Source organism: Amblyomma americanum, chromosome 1 (genome assembly GCF_052857255.1).
Source record: "Amblyomma americanum isolate KBUSLIRL-KWMA chromosome 1, ASM5285725v1, whole genome shotgun sequence".
Taxonomy (NCBI): domain Eukaryota; kingdom Metazoa; phylum Arthropoda; class Arachnida; order Ixodida; family Ixodidae; genus Amblyomma; species Amblyomma americanum.
This window is the reverse complement of record NC_135497.1, coordinates 186,249,782-186,267,907: the sequence shown is the minus strand read 5'-3', so window position 1 is coordinate 186,267,907 and position 18,126 is coordinate 186,249,782. Positions and strand designations below refer to the sequence as shown.

The 18,126-nt window shown below is 45.0% G+C and overlaps 1 protein-coding gene across 6 annotated transcripts in view; it reads left to right on the top strand.

Moving 5' to 3' along the window:
* Positions 1-15,926, top strand: part of LOC144114356 (heat shock factor protein 1-like) — a 74,269-nt gene extending 58,343 nt beyond the window's left edge. For 3 of the 6 annotated variants that reach the window (XM_077648020.1, XM_077648019.1, XM_077648021.1), the window contains exons 10-12: positions 2,780-2,908; positions 4,046-4,085; positions 10,674-15,926. In XM_077648020.1, coding sequence (XP_077504146.1) covers positions 2,780-2,908; positions 4,046-4,085; positions 10,674-10,984 — 480 coding nt within the window. In that variant the 3' untranslated portion in view covers positions 10,985-15,926. The remainder of the gene's footprint in view (positions 1-2,779; positions 2,909-4,045; positions 4,086-10,673) is intronic. The other 3 variants (XM_077648023.1, XM_077648022.1, XM_077648024.1) reach the window with 1 other exon arrangement.
* The last annotated feature ends 2,200 nt before the right edge of the window (positions 15,927-18,126 follow it).

The window sequence follows — 18,126 nt, the reverse complement described above, 5'->3', positions numbered from 1 at the left end:
TTTCACTGTTTTTGCTTCTCTGGTTTCTTGCATCGTTTGTGGTTTGAACTGCAGGCTATGTATACATTTAATTTCACAGTTTAAAACCATATATTACAGCACTTTATTGTTGCTCCAGAATTACCAGGTACTTAGAGGGCAACTACATAGGTTTTAGAAATTGACGAGCCTAAATGGCTCGTGAAATATGTGAAACCTGCAGGTAAATCATGCGAAGTCTTTTCGGGCTAGCATTCCAAACTGTGACATTATCGCCGATTAAAATTGCGATGGCCTTCAAGCTTCTCCGCAGCACACAGTGCCATGTGGGGGGCGCATGATGATGTCATCGAAGGTACAGGTATGTCATCGAAGGTACCAACGCATAAACGCTTGCTTTGAAGGAAAAAAAACTAATGCCACCGAAGCCAAAGTTCACAGAGCGTCGTTTGGTAGCATCCAACGAGACATGGCAGGGCGTGGCTGACGGCAGCGATAATTTGAAATCCTACCTTCCGTGACGTCACACCGAACCTCCCCACACTGCTCCGTTGCTTTGAGGTGAAGTGCAGAATTCAATCATTAATTACCTCACTATTTTAAATGCTAGCGCAAAAAGCAGTGCAGTTGCTCTTTAAGGTCTTTTAGGAAAGTTATCGGCAGTGATTTTTTTTTTAATGCAAATAAAATTTGGCAATCCTTTGCAATTTTTGATTTCGAAAAGATTTCAACGTGCAATTTAAAAAACTTAACTTTCTAGAACTATGAATTTTTCCTAACAGTAGCTGGAAGGAACAATAAATACTGAGGAAAGTTTCAGCATCATGTTCCTACTCCTTGTACCATTGTCCTGAAAACTGCCCTTCTTGGAACAGACAGCCTTTTGAATTGATTTTTTTACTGTGAAATACCAAGAGCCAGAAAGTCTTTTTCATTGCATTGCACAGAAAAGTTTGCACATAATTAATGAAAACAATTTCAGGTTCCACAAAATTTCATTTTTTGTTTTGTGGAGATTCAAATTTGCAATTTTCTGAAATCGCACAAGCAGCATTTTCCACCTCTTGTGATATGCGATTTTTTTCCTAGAAAAATACAACATTTCTTTCGAAACTAAGGTCCGTATCTTTGTGCTGACACATTTGGCCATTGCATATTAAAATTTTATTGGAAACAAAAAATGGTCACAGGACCTCAATTACCGTTTTTTTTTTTTCTGTACACATATAACAGGCATTTCAGTGAAGGTGAACCAGAATTTGTTTTTTAAAAACAGGCTTTTTGAGGCATGAACGCGGCTTCTGTGGCACAATAACACCTGCACTGGCGGACATCAGAAAACAGGTGAATAATATTAACTAGTTAGCTGTTTAGCTAATTTCAGATAATTAATTTTCTAACTTTTACTGTTAGATACACTTATAGATTTTTAGCTGGTCATTAGTAATAGCCATATCAATTTTTAGAATTTCGAAAATGCGATTACCCTTGGCACTGCAGTTTGACGAAATTTGGATATGTCGAGTAGTTACATGCGCTGGAGGGGTTGCTTTGACTGCGTGCTTTCGAAAGCACATGTATTTTGGCATGGTGAAGCCAAAATTTGTTGGCCCATAGCGCCGAGGGTAATTGCATTTCTAAAATTCTAAAAACTGATATGGCTAATGCTAACAACTGGCCACAAATCTGTAACTGCATCTAGTTGTTTAACTGATAAGTTAATAATCAGAAATTATAGTTAACCTACTAACTAAACTCTATTCACTTGTTTTTCTGATGTCCATCAATGCAGGCATTACTGTGCTGCAGAAGCTGCCTTCATACCTCAAAAAGCTTATTTCCTTTCTTACCAAAAGCTTACCACCTTCTGTCCGTGCTCACGGACAGAAGGTGGTGCGGGCCGTTGAGAAAGGGAAGGTAGTGAAAGAGCTGTAGTAGAGAAAGAGGGCCGGGCTGCGTGAAATGCGAAGCGACAACCACGTGGTGGTGGCAGTTGCCACTGCGCGGGAGTTTGTGTTCATTCAACATGTGGGAAGCTTTGTCGTGCTCGATTGTGTCGCATGCATTATCGAAGTGTTGCCACTTAAATAACATTCATGGCAAAGTAGAAAAGGGTGTGTTCACACATTGCCCTGGGCTAGTGTTACCCTGAACATTTCGTGCTTGCGTTATAAATCGTAAATTGTGGAAAATCGTAAGTGCCAAAGTGATGCATAGGCTAGGATAGAAGCCATAGTGGAGTGCTCCGGACTAATTTAGACAGTCTGGAGTTCTGTAATGTGCACTGACATCACATAGGTGCCTTTTGTGCTTCACCTTCTTCGAAATGCTGCCAGCCGCAGCTGGGATTGAAACCCGGGTTAGTCGTTACGTACAGTCTAGCCTGAATATATCCAACTTGGTTATTTCGAATTATTGGCTATATCGAACACACGGATTAGGCCCTTTAAAATCCTCTGTAAAAGTGTAGGAAGTCATGTTCTATATAGAACTGCGGTTTCGCCGGTTGTTCGATATATCGAACTGCGCAGGCCCTTGCCAGTGGCACTTCTAATGGCGCTCTTCAATCACTTTGCATGTACGGAGACATGTCGGCTGCACAGCCCTGGCGTGGTGAACACGACGGATGCTTGAGGGTGGCCTTTCGGGCTCTTGTGCTCATTTTCCATGCTACATTGCTGTCATGTGGTGAAGCCAACCTAACTAAAGCCTAACGGCAACCCTCGCATGGCGTGCTTCGCTGCCGAAGGAATTGCAGAAACCAAATGTGCCGCAGTTTTATTCAGTATTTTGTTTATAGTATACTGGTAACAGGATTATACACCTGTCATGCGAGCAATCTCGATGCCCATCGAGTCAATGGCCACTGAAGTTTTCAAGGGCCATCCAGGTGCACTGCTACCACACGGCAAATTTCAAGGATCATTCAGTGAGTAGTAAGCATGTGAATTGACAGATGGCGCTAGGGGCAGCAACATTGAAAAAAAATAGTAATATGAAGTAAAGCTGAGTAAAGCTACCCAAATGTTGGAGTGAGTGCTATTTTAATTGAAACTTTTTTTTGGAAAAATTATTCATATACTACAGTTAGGCACAATCTAGAAACAGTGATGGCGGGGCGACGATGGGGAAGCGATGTGCGTTTCATTTCAGAAGCATTCACTTTTCGCTGGCGAAGCAGCCACAGATCAGTTGACTGCCTTTGTTATGTCCACAGCCGCTATCGTTGCAGCATTTGTGGGGCACCTCTTGGTCTTGGTTTGCTCAAGGTGTGCTAAGAGGCGAAAAAAGAGAAACAAAGCAGAACGCCGCGACACCTCACAACGAGGACAGCGTCGACTTCTTTATATCTGACCGCTGGCCTTTCTGCAGAGCTGTCATTTTGACTACCAAACAAAAATTAGTATGAGCTTGCTCACTTTGTTTAAAATTTTGCCATTAAATCAAAAAAAGCTTTTGTTTATTTCGAGTTTTTTTTTTTTCAGCACATGGTGACTGCGATCCTTTTATCAATGGCTCTTGAGGTTCCAATGGCCGTTTGCGAACCTCCATTGAGTCGATGTCCATCGAGTGCAATGGTCATCGAAAACTGTTGTGTGGCACTGGCCGATCCCCATTGAGTTCGATATCCATTGACTCGATGGGCATTGAAACTGCCCATGTGACAGGGGTATTAGACATCCTATGATAAGAAGTGGCTAGTTCCAAAGCACCGTTCGCAGTGGCTTCGATGTGAAACAAGTTAGGCCTAGCAACGCGTAGCGAGCGGTGCTCTGCCAACATGCTGGTGGGTGCCACGTCGCTGAAAGAAGCGCATTTTCTAGCGTGGGTGCAATGTATTCTTGCTTCTAGATTGCAGATAAGCTTATCCAGTGCCATTTTTTATATATCAAAATGTCGATATATTGAACAAATTCATGATCCTGTTCGAGTTGCGATATATCCGGGTTCGACTGCATGCTTGTGTTCATAAAGGCCAAGACGCTGAAGTGGTAAACCCATTTCCTGAGTTCTTTGCACTCTGAAAACCAAGTCTTGCAACTTGTGAACTCTGGTTATGTTTCAGGACTTGGCTACTGAAAACAGGTGTTCATCAGATGCTGTTGGTAAGTAGGTTTAATGTATCTTGCTTGTGACTTCATGAGGTCAAACCGGCTCACCGAGTTCATGTGAAGCTTGACCTTGAGGGTGACCTTGGCCAAACCATAAACAAATAAATAATATAAATACTGCCATGACGGATTCGAACCTGCGGTGGCGTGAAGAGATCAGCTTCGCTGGCCACTGCAAGAGACCACTATGCTATCACCACAGCCGATCACGCCTTGTGCTAAACTGCAACACATTCTCGCACTGTGCATTGCAAATCATTGTCTTCATCAATAATATTGCTATGGAACTAATATACACACTCTGGCACTGTGCCTTGCATATCGTCTTCATCAACTAATACTACTATCGAACTAATATCGTTGCCAGACGTGCCGATGACCCAGCAAAGTGAAACTGTTAGCCATCCAGGCTAAATACATGCTTTTGCACGTCTGCTCGGTTCAACTACGTTAAAACCCTACCACTTTTGCTGCAAGCTTAGTGTGTTAGGATAAAGAGCAATGAGAGATGTTTGGCTACCTTGAAAGTTGTGTGCCAATAATAGGTCCAGTGCACTAAAGAATGTTATGAAAAACTCCTTGAAACTGCCTACATGAAATACCTAAATCAGCCATAATTGCTTAGGAAGGGCACCTGAAAATTGGTATATTTGACATAGGTGCGAGATTGTTAATTGAGAGTATGTACAGTAGCGTGTAACTCTTGTATGGGATATGATTACTTTGTTTACATTGAGACACAGTAAATTCAGGAAGATTCTTTTACAGCTTACGATGTAATTAATTGCAGACATGACACTACTAGGGTATTGAATTTTGTTCAGAATGGCCTCTGGCATTCCATAGCACACAGGCATTTTTTTCATCTTGAATCATTTGATGCAGCCACCATGGCCAGATTTCAGTCTCACAACCTCCCCGCAGGGGCGTCTGCAACATGCAGATGTTGGTGAGTTGCGACACCACAGGTTCCCGAGCATCCACAGGTACATCCCCGCAGGGGGATGATGGTGAGCAGTGCGTCACCACGGACCCGAGCACCCGTGCTTAGCCATGTGTGGCTCAGCCGTGTCCAGGGAAAAGGGGATCCTGGTGGTTGAGCTGATGCCGAGCGTTTGGACTTCTAAGGCCCCTCGGCAGACACAACACACCGCTTTGGCCCCAACTTCCTGTAGATGGCACCTCTGGCCTGATCCTACTAGGGGAAATCGACAGTCGGCTTTTCCTATCCTCCCCTCCACCTTTCATTTTCCTATCATCTTTCTCGCAACTTTCCTGTCTCCTCCTTCCTTCTCGATTTTTTCACTTTTCATAGGCGGCTAGGGTTAACCTTGTGTGGTGTAGCTACCCTGAATTGCCCCGTATTTTGTTATAGCCGTGGTGTACAGCTTACGTGGGCAGGACTTATTTTTTTAAGTTCCTGTTCTGTCCCCTAGTTGGGCTCCATGGTGAGTGGCTATGGCTGAAAACACACTTCTTTATGACTGCCTCCCTGCTTTGAAATGACTGCCCACTGAAAAGAAGGCAAACCGATGTCACCTCTCAGTTTTTCAGCAAAAAGAAAACAACTTTCCCAAGGCACCACATCATTCATAGCGAAGAAACAGAAAAACCAGCCAGACAACTATGCCCGTTCCTTCAGAAGTTCTCACAGATTCCTTGGGCCCTCTGTACAAAGTGACAAAATTGGCTAGTGGTGACCTCCTGCTCGAACTGCTCAACATTACTCAAATATCAAAGCTTGTGAAAATAGAAACCTTTGGTGATATTCCTGTCTCCATCACACCATGCAGATCATTGAACATAGTATGTGGTGTCATCTCAGACAGTGAGTTTCTACACCTAATAGAGGGAAAAATGCTTGGAGTGCCTTCTCAGAATGCGACTAATGTACATATTTACAATCCGTAAAGAAAACAAAGAAATTTCTATGAAACACCTGGTCCTGAGCTTTGCCTCCTGCACCCTGCCCGAGTCAATCGAGGTGGGGTACACAAAAATCTGTCCGACCATATATGCCTAACCCTAGATGCTGTTTCAAATGCCAGAGGTTTGGCCACAGCTCCCAAAGCTGCTGCAGCCATGATACCTGTGCCAGTTGTGCCTGAAATGACCACCAATCTGATGCTGCACTACGCTGCACTAACTGCGAAGGTGGCCACGCCACTTATTCTAGGTCTTGTCCTGCCTGGAAGAAAGAAAGTAATAATCACAATAGAGACAAAAGAGATTATAACGTTTAAAGAGGCAAGAAGGCGTTATGCAATGACACAAGAACCCTAGGTGGTCGAAATTATCCAGAGCCCTCCATAATGGCGTCCCTCATAGCCTGAGTCACTTTGGGACGTTAAACCCCATAAAAACCAAACCAAACAAGGCACTTCTCTTCCCCCCCCCCCCCCCCCCCCCCCCCACACACACACACACACACACACACACACACAAACTTTGCCGATGTGGTGCGTGGGTGTGGCACACCACACCGGTCTGCGGCATCTGCCCAGCTCACACACGGTGTGGCTGAGGCAGGGCCATCCGTGCCTCTGACAGACGCAGCAAGAGCTGTGCCACCTCCGAAAAAGGGCCCGCCGGCCACAAAGTCGGCAGCCCGCAAAACTTCCCCCGTTTGGGAGAGGCCTGCAACCCCCCTCAGCGCCTCCAGTGAGCGATAGATACAAGTGAGAGCTTGTCTCCGCAGTAGTGGCGGTAGAGCTCTCTTGACCGAAAAAAAAGTAAAAAAACCCCAATAACAGGCCCTCATCAAGGAGGGACCTAAGGTTCTGAATACATCCCCCCAAAATTATCATGGCATTCCTTATCCTCTGGAACTGCCGTGGAATTCTGAATAACTATAGCGATGCAACAGATCTCATAAATTAATTCGCGTGTCAACTAAATTTCTTGAAGCGAACTGTGGTTGTCCTCGCTGGAGTGCCCAAGATATTCAGCTGCAGCATCCAAGGTTGTGAGATTGTGTGTTGTTTGATGTGATGGATTGGGCATGTTGGTACATAATTACAGGCTCTTATCCAGTGCTTCGCTTGATTTTACAATACACCTCAGCCACTTCTCACCCCCGAGAAGAAGGCTGAGGTCTTTATTTGATTGCTTGGGAGCACAGAGATCCTTGCCTAGCCAAGGATTGCCGTTAAAGTCATGCAATCCTCTTTAGAGCTTTTATTAGCAGCCATTTCTAAAAATTACTTTTCTTTGTCATCACTAGGTAGTACTAAAGTTTTAGACCCTCTACACCACTGATGATTTTTCACATTTCTATAAAACTGCAGAATACTTTCCTATACCTTGAGCTTGGCGCATGATGGCCTTATGTGCCTATGTGCCATAAAACCCAACCCATCACATCACAACACACAATTACAGACACAGCAGCACAGAAAAGACTGGGACAGAGTACAGACAAGGACGAGCTCCTCATGTGGTCAGCACTCTTCCTTGTCTGTGTACACTGTGCCTGTCTTTTGTGTGCTGGTGTGCCTGTAATTATGTACCAACACGCCCAATTCACCACATTAAACAACACACAATCTTGCAACCTTGGATGCTGCAGCTGGATATCTTGGGTACTACAGCGAGGACAATCACAATTTGCTTCAAGAAATTTCGTCAATCCGCGACTATATGGTTGTGCTGTGTGGTACACTAGTACAGGGCTTGTGTGGCAGCTTCAAGCCTGGAAGTCTATTTATTGAGCACTCTTGGTGGAAGATTGCAACTTTTGCGTGCAAGCTCAATTTTGATGTGTGTGTGGCTTTTATTGTAGCAGCCACCTAAAATCTGAGTGTCATTTTCTGCATGTTGTGTGTACATGTGTGGTTATATCGTTCGTTATAAATTGTTTCATTGTAGTGAGGTTTGACTGTGCTTACCATTCAACTTTGTTGTACAGGTGTGCATATAATGAGCGGCTGCAGTGGCTGAAAGCTGCAGCATTCACTGAGATGTGCTGAGTAAACAGTCTGTACTTATGTTCTTTTGATAACTCCATGAACCCATGACGTTTGTTGCATAATTAACGCTCAGTAAATCTGCTTGATGCTTAGTAATGCTGCTGTCCGCTAATGGTAATGGAATGCAACCTGATAGTATTGACTTACATTAGCAGAGGCTGTTTCCACTGCATTTATTTTTCTGAGGAAAAGAGTGCAAGCATTATTTTCTGTATGCCAGTTTAAGCTGTGTTGTGTAAAAATGGGCCAGTTGTGTTCCTAGTCATACCACAGATGCAGTGGTGGAACTGCTGCGCCAATTGCGCCAAACTGCGCCAAATCAGAAATCCTGCTACATGCTGCTACAAAATCGATTTTTTGCCTACTTTTGCGCCACGTCTGCGCCAAAACGCCGCTGCATAACTCTGCTGAGAGCAAAACCGAAATTCACTGTCGCGGAACCCGACATCTGTCGGCAACACTGTTCAAAACCTGTGCTGATTGGAAAAAAATGGCGCGAAGAATGTGTCCATCTTCATTCATGCTGGTCATCGCTGCCGGAGGTCATCGCAGCTCACGAGGTCTCCGCCCTGATGGATGAGTTTAGTCTTTGTGTCTCAGAGTATATTAGCCAGACAATCCGAACGACTTGATGACTTCTGGCAAAAAAATTTTTGAACTCAAGCAAGAGGATGGGGCTCGAAAATATCCCTTGTTGGCGGCACTCGTAAAAGCACTTCTGTGCCTCTCGCACAGCAATGCTCATTTGGAGAGGGGCTTCAGTGAAAATTGGCGAGTGCTGAGAGGGCGATCGTCCTTTTCAATACAAATTGTAAATGGGCTTAGGTCTGTAATGACATGTTCCCAGCGTTTCGGCCGAAATCCAGCTGCCATTCCTATGGCACAACGATTAATCAGAGCGCTGAAAGTATTGCGGAAGTGAAAGCTGCAGTGGTTGGAGGCAGATGCAGCACAAGAGACATGTGCAAAACAAGCAAAAGAAGGCTGATGTACCGGACAAGGACACCCAGAAAAGAGGTCAGAATGAAGAGCAGGTACTGGAAAAGATCAGGCTTGGCAGGAATATGATCACCAATGCTGAGCTGCTTTTCGCAAAAGGCGTCGTCTAAAAATTTTGCAGTTGTTACAAGCCCTTCTGAAGAATGGACAGGAAAGGCTCGCAGCAGCGCTGTCTGAGCTGGAGTCATCAAGGAAAGAAAAGAAATAGTACCTTAAATTTGCAGTTTTAAGAATGATATTTTTTATAGCTTTGTTGCATATCTCGTTATAGCCTGGACTCCACGTGCGCGAAAGAGCGAGCGACGCGACAAGGCGGCACGGCGACGCTCGCTCCGTCGCTTGTGGGCAACCTCCATGCAAGCGAAGGCGGCAGGCGACGCGAACCCGCGACGTGCGCAGCGGACTCCGTGCTTTGCGCACTCAAGCTTAGAAACACGCCCGTAACCTGTTCTCTCTCTTAAAATTTTGTGAGTGTGCCTCATAGTCAGGGCCAAAGGAATATTTCCTCTACGGCAGTGGAGATAACCAACGGCGTGCTTGCGGAGACGAAGTCACATCACGGATTCACGGGGGAGGTGTGCTTTCGTTCGGTGCCTGTGCACTCCGGCTTAGTAAAAACACTCCCATAAACTGTCACCGCAATCTGATTGTAAGTGAGCAAACTATAATTTACCAGTGAGAATGCGCGCCGCGAGTGTTTCTGCACAGTTGGATCGCAGCGGCACGGTGGATCGAGCGCCGGTACCCGCGGCTCGACCTGCATCTCTCCCTGCAGTACGCCCGCTCGCGTAGCCCGCTCCAAATGCTCTTAGCCCTCCGCACCCAACAAGTAGATTGTTTTAATTATTTAAATCATGCGGGTCTGCCTCTCAGCTACAATACCAAATATTTTCTCGACGGTGGCAATGACCAAGACGACGGGCTGGTTTCGTGAGATGTGCCCGTGAGAAACCGTGGACAAACCGGAAACGGCTTTGGGGGGCTCTGATTGGCCAGTCGCGTGGGGGACTTCCGGGCGACGAGCGAAATTTTCTGTGGGTGCAGATCCGAGCGACACGGCAAGCGACACATGCATTTTGCTTCGCGCGACGGCGTCGCTCGTCGCTTGCCGCCGTCGCCTTCGCGTTCGCGTGAGTTTTCGCGTACATGGAGTCCAGGCTTATGTCGTCCATCTGAATAAAAACGGCTTTATTTTTAGCAAAATCTCCTGTTTGCATATTTTTGCAGCTTTTTAGGGAAAGAATAGACTTTAGACTAAATTTGGGCTTGAAGCTTGTTTTTGCATGGCTATGGTTGTCATAAACACCTGAGCAATTGACTTTTCCAGAAATAAAACAAGCCTTCTTTATTTAAGTGCTTCGAGACATGAAATTTTGCTAAGAAAGTTTTTTCCTCCTACAAAAGCTCAAATATCTGCTGCAAAATGCCATTTTTCCTGCTACAAAACTTGAAATTGCTGCTACAAACTGCGATTTCGTCTGCTACAAAAGCTGCTACAAGAAACCAGTTGCCAGTTCCACCACTGCAGATGTTCTAAGCAATAATTACTTTATTACTTTTTAATGCTGGAAGTGAGAAGGTTGCAGGCCTTTTTCTTGTTGTTTTTCTCATGCAGGTAACGAGGTAGTGCAGTATACACCTAGCCTCACTGACCTGGGGATTGAAGAGGACCCTTCATTCCAACCTGTTCATGAACTACTTTTGTCTGATGATGAACTCCCAGAGAATTCATCAGCAACGAATGTAACCAATGGTGCATTGGTCAGCTCACTGACCACCACTAAAGAAAATCCAAGCCGACGGTCCATATCACCCTCCGTTCTTTACCCAGATGACTTAAAAGCAGTGGTCCAGACTGGTTCACGGTTAGTTGGAAAGAAAGGATCTACCTTTGGTAAAAAGCGCCGTGGAAATAGCAGGAAGTGAAACGTGCTAGCTCTCTGGCCATCAGCCGCCTTACAGGCTGTGGAAGGGCTGAAGGCAGCTTAATGATTTATCTGCTTTCAGTGTGAAATGCGAATTTGGGGTTAGGAGTCATGTATTTTGCAAAGTGGGAGGAGGAAACTACCTCCTGCAGATACAATGGCATGGCTTATGAAGCCTGCCTCACTAATAAAAAAAAAGGTCAAAAGCAAAGCTGAAAAAAAAAAGAGCTAACTTCATAAATGTAGATCCCATGAACCACAAGCAGAGAGAGTTTACAGCTGTCTGCAGCATATGTGGCTGTACAAGCGAACTGGAATGCTGATCGTGGATATACAGCCAATGATGACACCTATGACTTGGATTAACAGAAAGGAAGGGGACTCTACATGGCAACAGCATATGACAAGCCACAGCTCTGTTAACAGCCAGGGCTGTAAATTTAAATGTAGCAAAAAAGTAGCACAGCTCCGACGGAGCCAGAACAATAATTGCTACCACAGAGAGATGCTGTGCATTTACGTATGCTGAAAGCATCGTGAAATTAAACGTACTGCACTGTGCACTGTAGCAAGCTTTTGTGATGGATGTCACTTGCAGTGATCACTGAAGTGGGTGTAGTGCCTAATGGGAGCTCTTGATGCCTTCATGCATGCAGCCATTATGAGCAATGGCCTAGCTCCACAAGACCCACTGGAAAGGCTTAAGTCCAGCGAAGCCATCCGGACGGGCTGAACATGACCAGAACACAGCACCGGCTAATTAAGACAGTGTTCGTGTTCTCACTTACAGTAGAACCTCGATTATACGACTTTCAGGGGACCACGTGAAACCATCGTATAATCCGGGCGTCGTATCATCGAAAATCTCACTCAACTGATGCATTCGCATAATAAATGTGTCCGCTACTTTGGCTTTCAAAAATTAATTTGTTGTTTTATCTTTGCGTTATAAGATTACCCATTTTCGGTCTGCAAGAATTAGTATGCGCAGCCAGGCTTTTCACCGTCTAAGAAGGCTTAAACAAGGCTCGCATGCACTTCTGTCCCTGCGTGTGAAGTAAATGTCACATACGCCTCGAAAACGATGATTTGGACGTACCAGAAATATGGCTGCTCCGACTCTTCAGACATTTTGCAGTGTGCAGTACGACCGTGCCAGCGACACGTCTTTCTGTTCAGACTTCTAGAACCGCTGTCAAGGAAAAAACGTTTGAGGTCACTGCGGTAACCCGCATTGGAGGAATGCGAAAGCATTGACGCCTCCTCGTTTCTCTTTGCCCCTCTTTTCCTCTCTTTGCTTCACTTTTCCCTTCTGCTCACATTTACTCGATTAAGCACTGATGTAAATTCATCCATTTCCCTATTACTACAGTTAATTGTCTTACTTAATCAAGTTCCATCAATTGCCCATTTTGAGTTTTCAAACTTGGCACCACGCTTCGTTGTCAAATTTGGCGCCACGCATTGGCTCCGCCCACACTTCCGGTTTTTCAAATTTGGTGCCACACGCCCTGGCTCCGCCCACTTTTCGGACATTTTTGGCTCTAATTAACTAATCAACTTATCGACGTAATTCTTTTTTCGACATCAACCTCACATTATCCTCTTCCGATTACAACCATTCGTTTGGCGTTACCTCTTCTAACTTCCTCACAACTGCTGCGGACATATTTTGCGGACACGACCTTGTCGACGTAGCCTAGTAATTCATTTATTTATTTATATATTTTACCCTCAAGGCCTGGGACATTACAGAGGGGAGTAGATGAATGAAATAAGTACAATACAGAAAAGATAACGCGAAGCAGACAAGTTAATGATCGACGTACACAATGCTGGCTAATGCGGTTCTAAAATGAGGAATGTCGACAATACTGGCAATTGATCCGGGAAGGTGGTTCCAGTCTTTGGATGTTCGAAGAAGGAAGGAGTTGCTACATGTTTTCGTCCTGCATGGTGCACTTCCAACCATGTGTGCGCGGTCCAGACGAGATGAGATGTACGAAGGCGAAGGGATGAGTACGCTACGAATATTGGGACAAATATGAAAAATTTTATGGAATAAGGAAAAAATTTCTGACGGGAAGCTAATGGAGGTAGATTAACATGCATTTTGTTGATGATATGCTAGCAGTACGATGGTAGTTATGCAGAATGAACCGAACGGAGTTACTCTGGACAAGCTCCAAGGCATAGGCTAGGTTAGCACAACTAGGGTCCCAAATGGATGCAGCATATTCTAGTTTGCTGTGGATTAGTGTCTTGTACAGCAGAACTTTAAGTGAGCTGGGGGCAGAAAAGAAATTATGGCGAAGATAACCAAGCATGCGATTAGCATTGTTAATTATGGTGTTAATATGCTGGGACCAAGTAAGATCAGAAGAGATTTCGATGCCGAGATAACGATAGCAAGTGACGGATTCGAGAGCACTGTTATTTAGGTAATAGACGCTAGGACTGCAGGAATTTCTAGACATGTTAGGCTTTACATTTAGATGTATTAAGGTCCATTTTCCACAAGTCATACCAATTAGTAATAGCATCTATATCGTGTTGGAAGGGATTAGTATCATCCGAACTGTTAATTTCCCAAAAGACAACACAATCATCAGCAAATAAATGGATGTTACGATATACACAGTCATTTAGGTCATTAATGTATATTAGGAACAACAAAGGACCTAACACAGAACCCTGAGGCACGCCAGAGCCAACAGAACATGAGGAGTTGCAATTGTTAGATGATACAAACTGGGAATGGTATAAAAGAAATTGTTCAAGCCAAAGTAGGATGTTAGGTTCAAGGCTTAGTTTGGCTAGTTTGAAGAGGAGGAACCGATGACAAACTTTTTTAAAAGCTTTCTTGAAATCAAAAAATATGCAGTCAGCTATTGCGCCTTTATCAATTATAATATGAAGATTGTGAGTGAATGATCCTAATTGTGTTTCACATGAAAGAGATGTTCGGAAACCGTGCTGGGTGCTGTTGAATGAGTTAGTTTCCAGAAAGTTGGCGATATGGGAGTACAGGATGTGTTCTAGTAATTTGCAGGGGATACTGGTTAATGAAATTGGACGGTAGTTGAGAGGAGAACTTTTGCTACCTGATTTTTGGACTGGAACTACCTTCCCTGCACATTAAAAATTAAACATGATTATCGCCTGCGGCACGATTTCTGCGGTGATGTGTGGCCTGCCGGGTGAGCTCCTGGCTCGCTCGATGTTGCTAGGCCTAGCGTGCTCTGCACTGAAGCTGCAGCGGAAAGCACTTTGAAACTAGCCGCCGATGATGATAGCTGTATCTAATTTTGTTATCACCTGTACAATGACTTCATGCTGGTATGAATGTACAATTGATTTTTCTAATGCCTTCGTCAGTGAAACGCGCAGAAAAACAACAGAACGTTAACTACATCCGAGTCTGAAAAAAACATGGATTTGTGCTACGTAGAAGAGGACGATGAGCAGGCAGTGGTGCGGGATGGAGCGCTCGTGCTTGGTACCCGTCGGATTAGTGCTTACGCACTAAAACGGGCCAGGCGATGTCGGTGCACGTTAAAGATCCCCAGTTGGTCGAAATTATTCCAGAGTCCTCCACTACCGCATCTCTTTCTCTCTTTCATTCCCACCTTCCCCCCTTCGGTTCGACACCACCGAGATGTGAGAGAATTACTGCACCATTTCTTTTCCTCAGAAACCAATTTTCAATTTCCGTCTGGCACCGACGGCTGCAGGTCGCACGCGTGGAGTCGGACCAAGCTGCCATGCGCTCGATCGCAGCGTTGCATGCATGTTTCTGTAGGCACCTCATTTACTCCCTCCCATACCTCACCCTTTCAACAAAACTAGACAAGATAGACACTCTCGTCCGCGCCCCCCCCCCCCCCCCCCCAGCACTTCCAGTGCCTGGCTTCAGGCGCTAGGCCTCTACAACAGAGCGGCAAAACTCGTAGAAGCCCTACCTGTCAGCCAACAGGTCCCTATCCTGGTGACAGCTTCAAATGCATGCCTTCCCAAATCCCGCAGTTCTCTCCCATATCTGTCTCACCCTCTATATACTCTCTCAGCTGCAGATTCTGCAGTGGGCATGCTACCCTATCCCACATCATGTAGGCTTTCCCAATCACCCCCTTCCACTTAATCACTACCGAGGAGCTGTGGGAGACCGCGCTGTGCAGCTCAGAGCCAGGCCTTCAGGCTTGGCTCGTCCAACGGGCTGACGGTGTCACCGAGGTGCATAAGCTCTTGGCCATCCGGCGCGGTTGACCTGCTGCGTTACAGGGGCTCAACCTTCCTACTCAGCTTATAAATTTTGTTGTCTGTCTCATTATTCTGATCTGAAACCAACTTGGTTGACATCACATCTGCCAATAAAGTGCTCTGCCAGCGTCTCATTCTGGACGGTTCCCGTTGGCTGTCTTGAAGGGAACCGTGCAGGTGTGGAAGTGAGGCGTGCATATTTTTCAGTCTTATAATCAAGGTTTTTAATGCAATATCCCTATAAAATGTTCGCTGGACCCACACCAATTCGTCATAAAATGCAGGCTGTCGCATGAACGGGGGATGCATAATCGGGGTTCCACTGTATTCACATTATGTTCAAATCCAGGTTACTGTTGCCCAAGCGGAGGCTGTGTGTGCCATTTCCTTGCCCATGCATTGACCTGAACAAGGTCAGGAATGAACCCTTAACAAGAGTTCTAAGCTTTATAAAAGAGCTTGAGACGGGCGTGTACTTTGAGACCATGTGCGAAGTGTGTAAGCGCTGCTTGGTTGTTGCATTATGCAAGGTTGCAGGCAAAAAAAAAAAAAAAAAAGCCTAAGGTGGGTGATCTTGGTGTCAACAGTAATTTCAGGTATGAAGCACTTTTCCTGGCTTAATATTAGGACTCGTCTGTTGTAGGCGCACATTGAATTGTTTATTAAAGGTCTTTTGACACATCTGTGACTCGTACTGTTCATTTTTCAAACACTGTGCCATACCCTGCAATAATGTCTGATGTGGACACTGCAGGCTTTCTGGGGTGCAAAATCTGTTCTGTTAAAAAATAATTCTTTATAGAGGATGTTGTGGGGCATATATGTATTAAAGCATGCAATGCAGCACTCTTGGAGCAGAATTTAGAAATAAGGTAATGTGAAAAATTATGCACTGCTGAAGCAGAGCTTTAGCAAGTCCATTGACCTTGAATTTCATTATGAATATAGGGGATTAAGAAAAGTGCAGTTAAAGTTGGATTAAAAATATACTTGAGCATATAAGAGAAGTGTCAGAGCCGACCCACTGGTGAGTCTGCCACCGCACTTGTGCCGAACACCATCAGTTTCACATGTATGGGCTCCAACCACTTGTTCTGTCTATGGCAGCAGTACAAAAAAAAAGCCATACGGTGCACATACTCCACACTGAACGCAAGTAATTTTGTGGGTTTTTTCCCAAAATATCGTCTGTTTTTTGGGCATTTCTCGAGAATTTGTATGAAACCCATTTCGGTGTGGGAGCACAAGTGGCGAGATGTAGGCCCAGGGACCCTTCAAGAGCGAGGCAGATGAGAGAGATGGCAAACGTGACTGATGATATTCTAGACGACATTTCAAAATCTCGACTTGGGCAGGGCATGTAATGCAGAGTACAAGCACCGACTGTGCCAAGGTCAGAAGGGTGGTGGCCACCACCACAAATTTGCTTGGACACCCGAATAATTAATATGCTAAACACTTCCTTTGTGGTGAGGATGGGAACATTTGCTGACAAAGCAGCCTGCATTAAGCTCTATTGCTGGTAGGGAAATAAGTGAAACTCTGGCTGCTGCATATTGCAGGCTTTCTAAATTTTCACGAGGATCAAAACCAGCCTTAATGCCTACTCAAAAACTTCATTCTCCTGCGTGTCCACCTCTTCGCACCCACACTACAGATATCCTGGTGCCATGCCCAAGAACAAGTAACCATTAATCTCTTAGGCTGGTTGATTGGCTATGAAGGGAATAAAAATGTAGAACTATAGCAGTGTGGGATGGGGGTGGAGATTTTCACGACTGCGGCCATGTAGTGTGCACCGCCATCCCGATGTCCAGTTGTGTTGTCCAATGTACCAATCGTCTAGCTCTGCAGGCTCCCCCCACACACAATTTTAAATCCATTGGTCTTTGTGAAACCTACGGTAAAGCCTTGTGCTGAAATGACTCGTGGGAAATGGAGTAACTACACTGGCAGAGGTTGAGCAGTTTCGCGTGGCTCCTGGAGAGCCGTGCTACGCATGATCGCAAGTAGTGACGTCACACGGCGCACAGCTGGCGTGCCTCGCTGGTCTGCACATCCTCTGGAAACCGCACCATGTGACCCCCCCCCCCCCCCCCCCCCCCCCCCACCCCCAAGCCCTGCACACTCGCCTGAATAAAAAAAAAAAAAAACCGTGTGGAGGTTGGGAATCGAAACGCGGCCTTTGGCGTTTGAGGCGGAGACGCTACCATTCCGCCTCGATGGCTCAAGGTTTAACTGTGAATAAAGGCACATGTAGTGAATGCACACTTTTCATATATTAACTCTTCTGAACCAGATGTCACTGCACTTTCGCTACGTATATCCTGGCCTAACAGCTAGGCTATCATCAATTTTTTTTTTTACTACACAATTTAGTAAAGTTATTAAATAAGAGGAACATGTTAAAAACATACAAATATTTGCATAATTTAGCATCCACGAAAAACTAAAAAGGGAACCTGCAAGAAGGTGCAATTTTCTTACTGGTGTTGCAGGTGCACAATTTTTTTTAATGTTATTATGGGTTCCAAAGGAAAACTGCCTTAAAAGGCAGTGTCGAGACATTTGGAAAGGAAGTGGAGCGGAGTGGCGTTAGGTAGCATTTTTTTTTTCTTCTTTTACTCGTTACTAAAATGGCTGTAGCATGTACACTGGTTAGAAGAGAAATTTTTCACAGGAAATCATTTCTTGTTTAATACACAAGACACAGGCCATGGTAGGTACATGCACATACAACAAAAATTCTTGTGTGTAAAGCAGTGTGATGTTAAAGTGATAGTGGCATTAAGAAAGCAATTAAGCTTGCTCTGTGTTTATCACATTTGTATACCTGCAAACTTTTGCAGGCTGTCCGTAGGCTGTTCAGACCGTTCACGATAC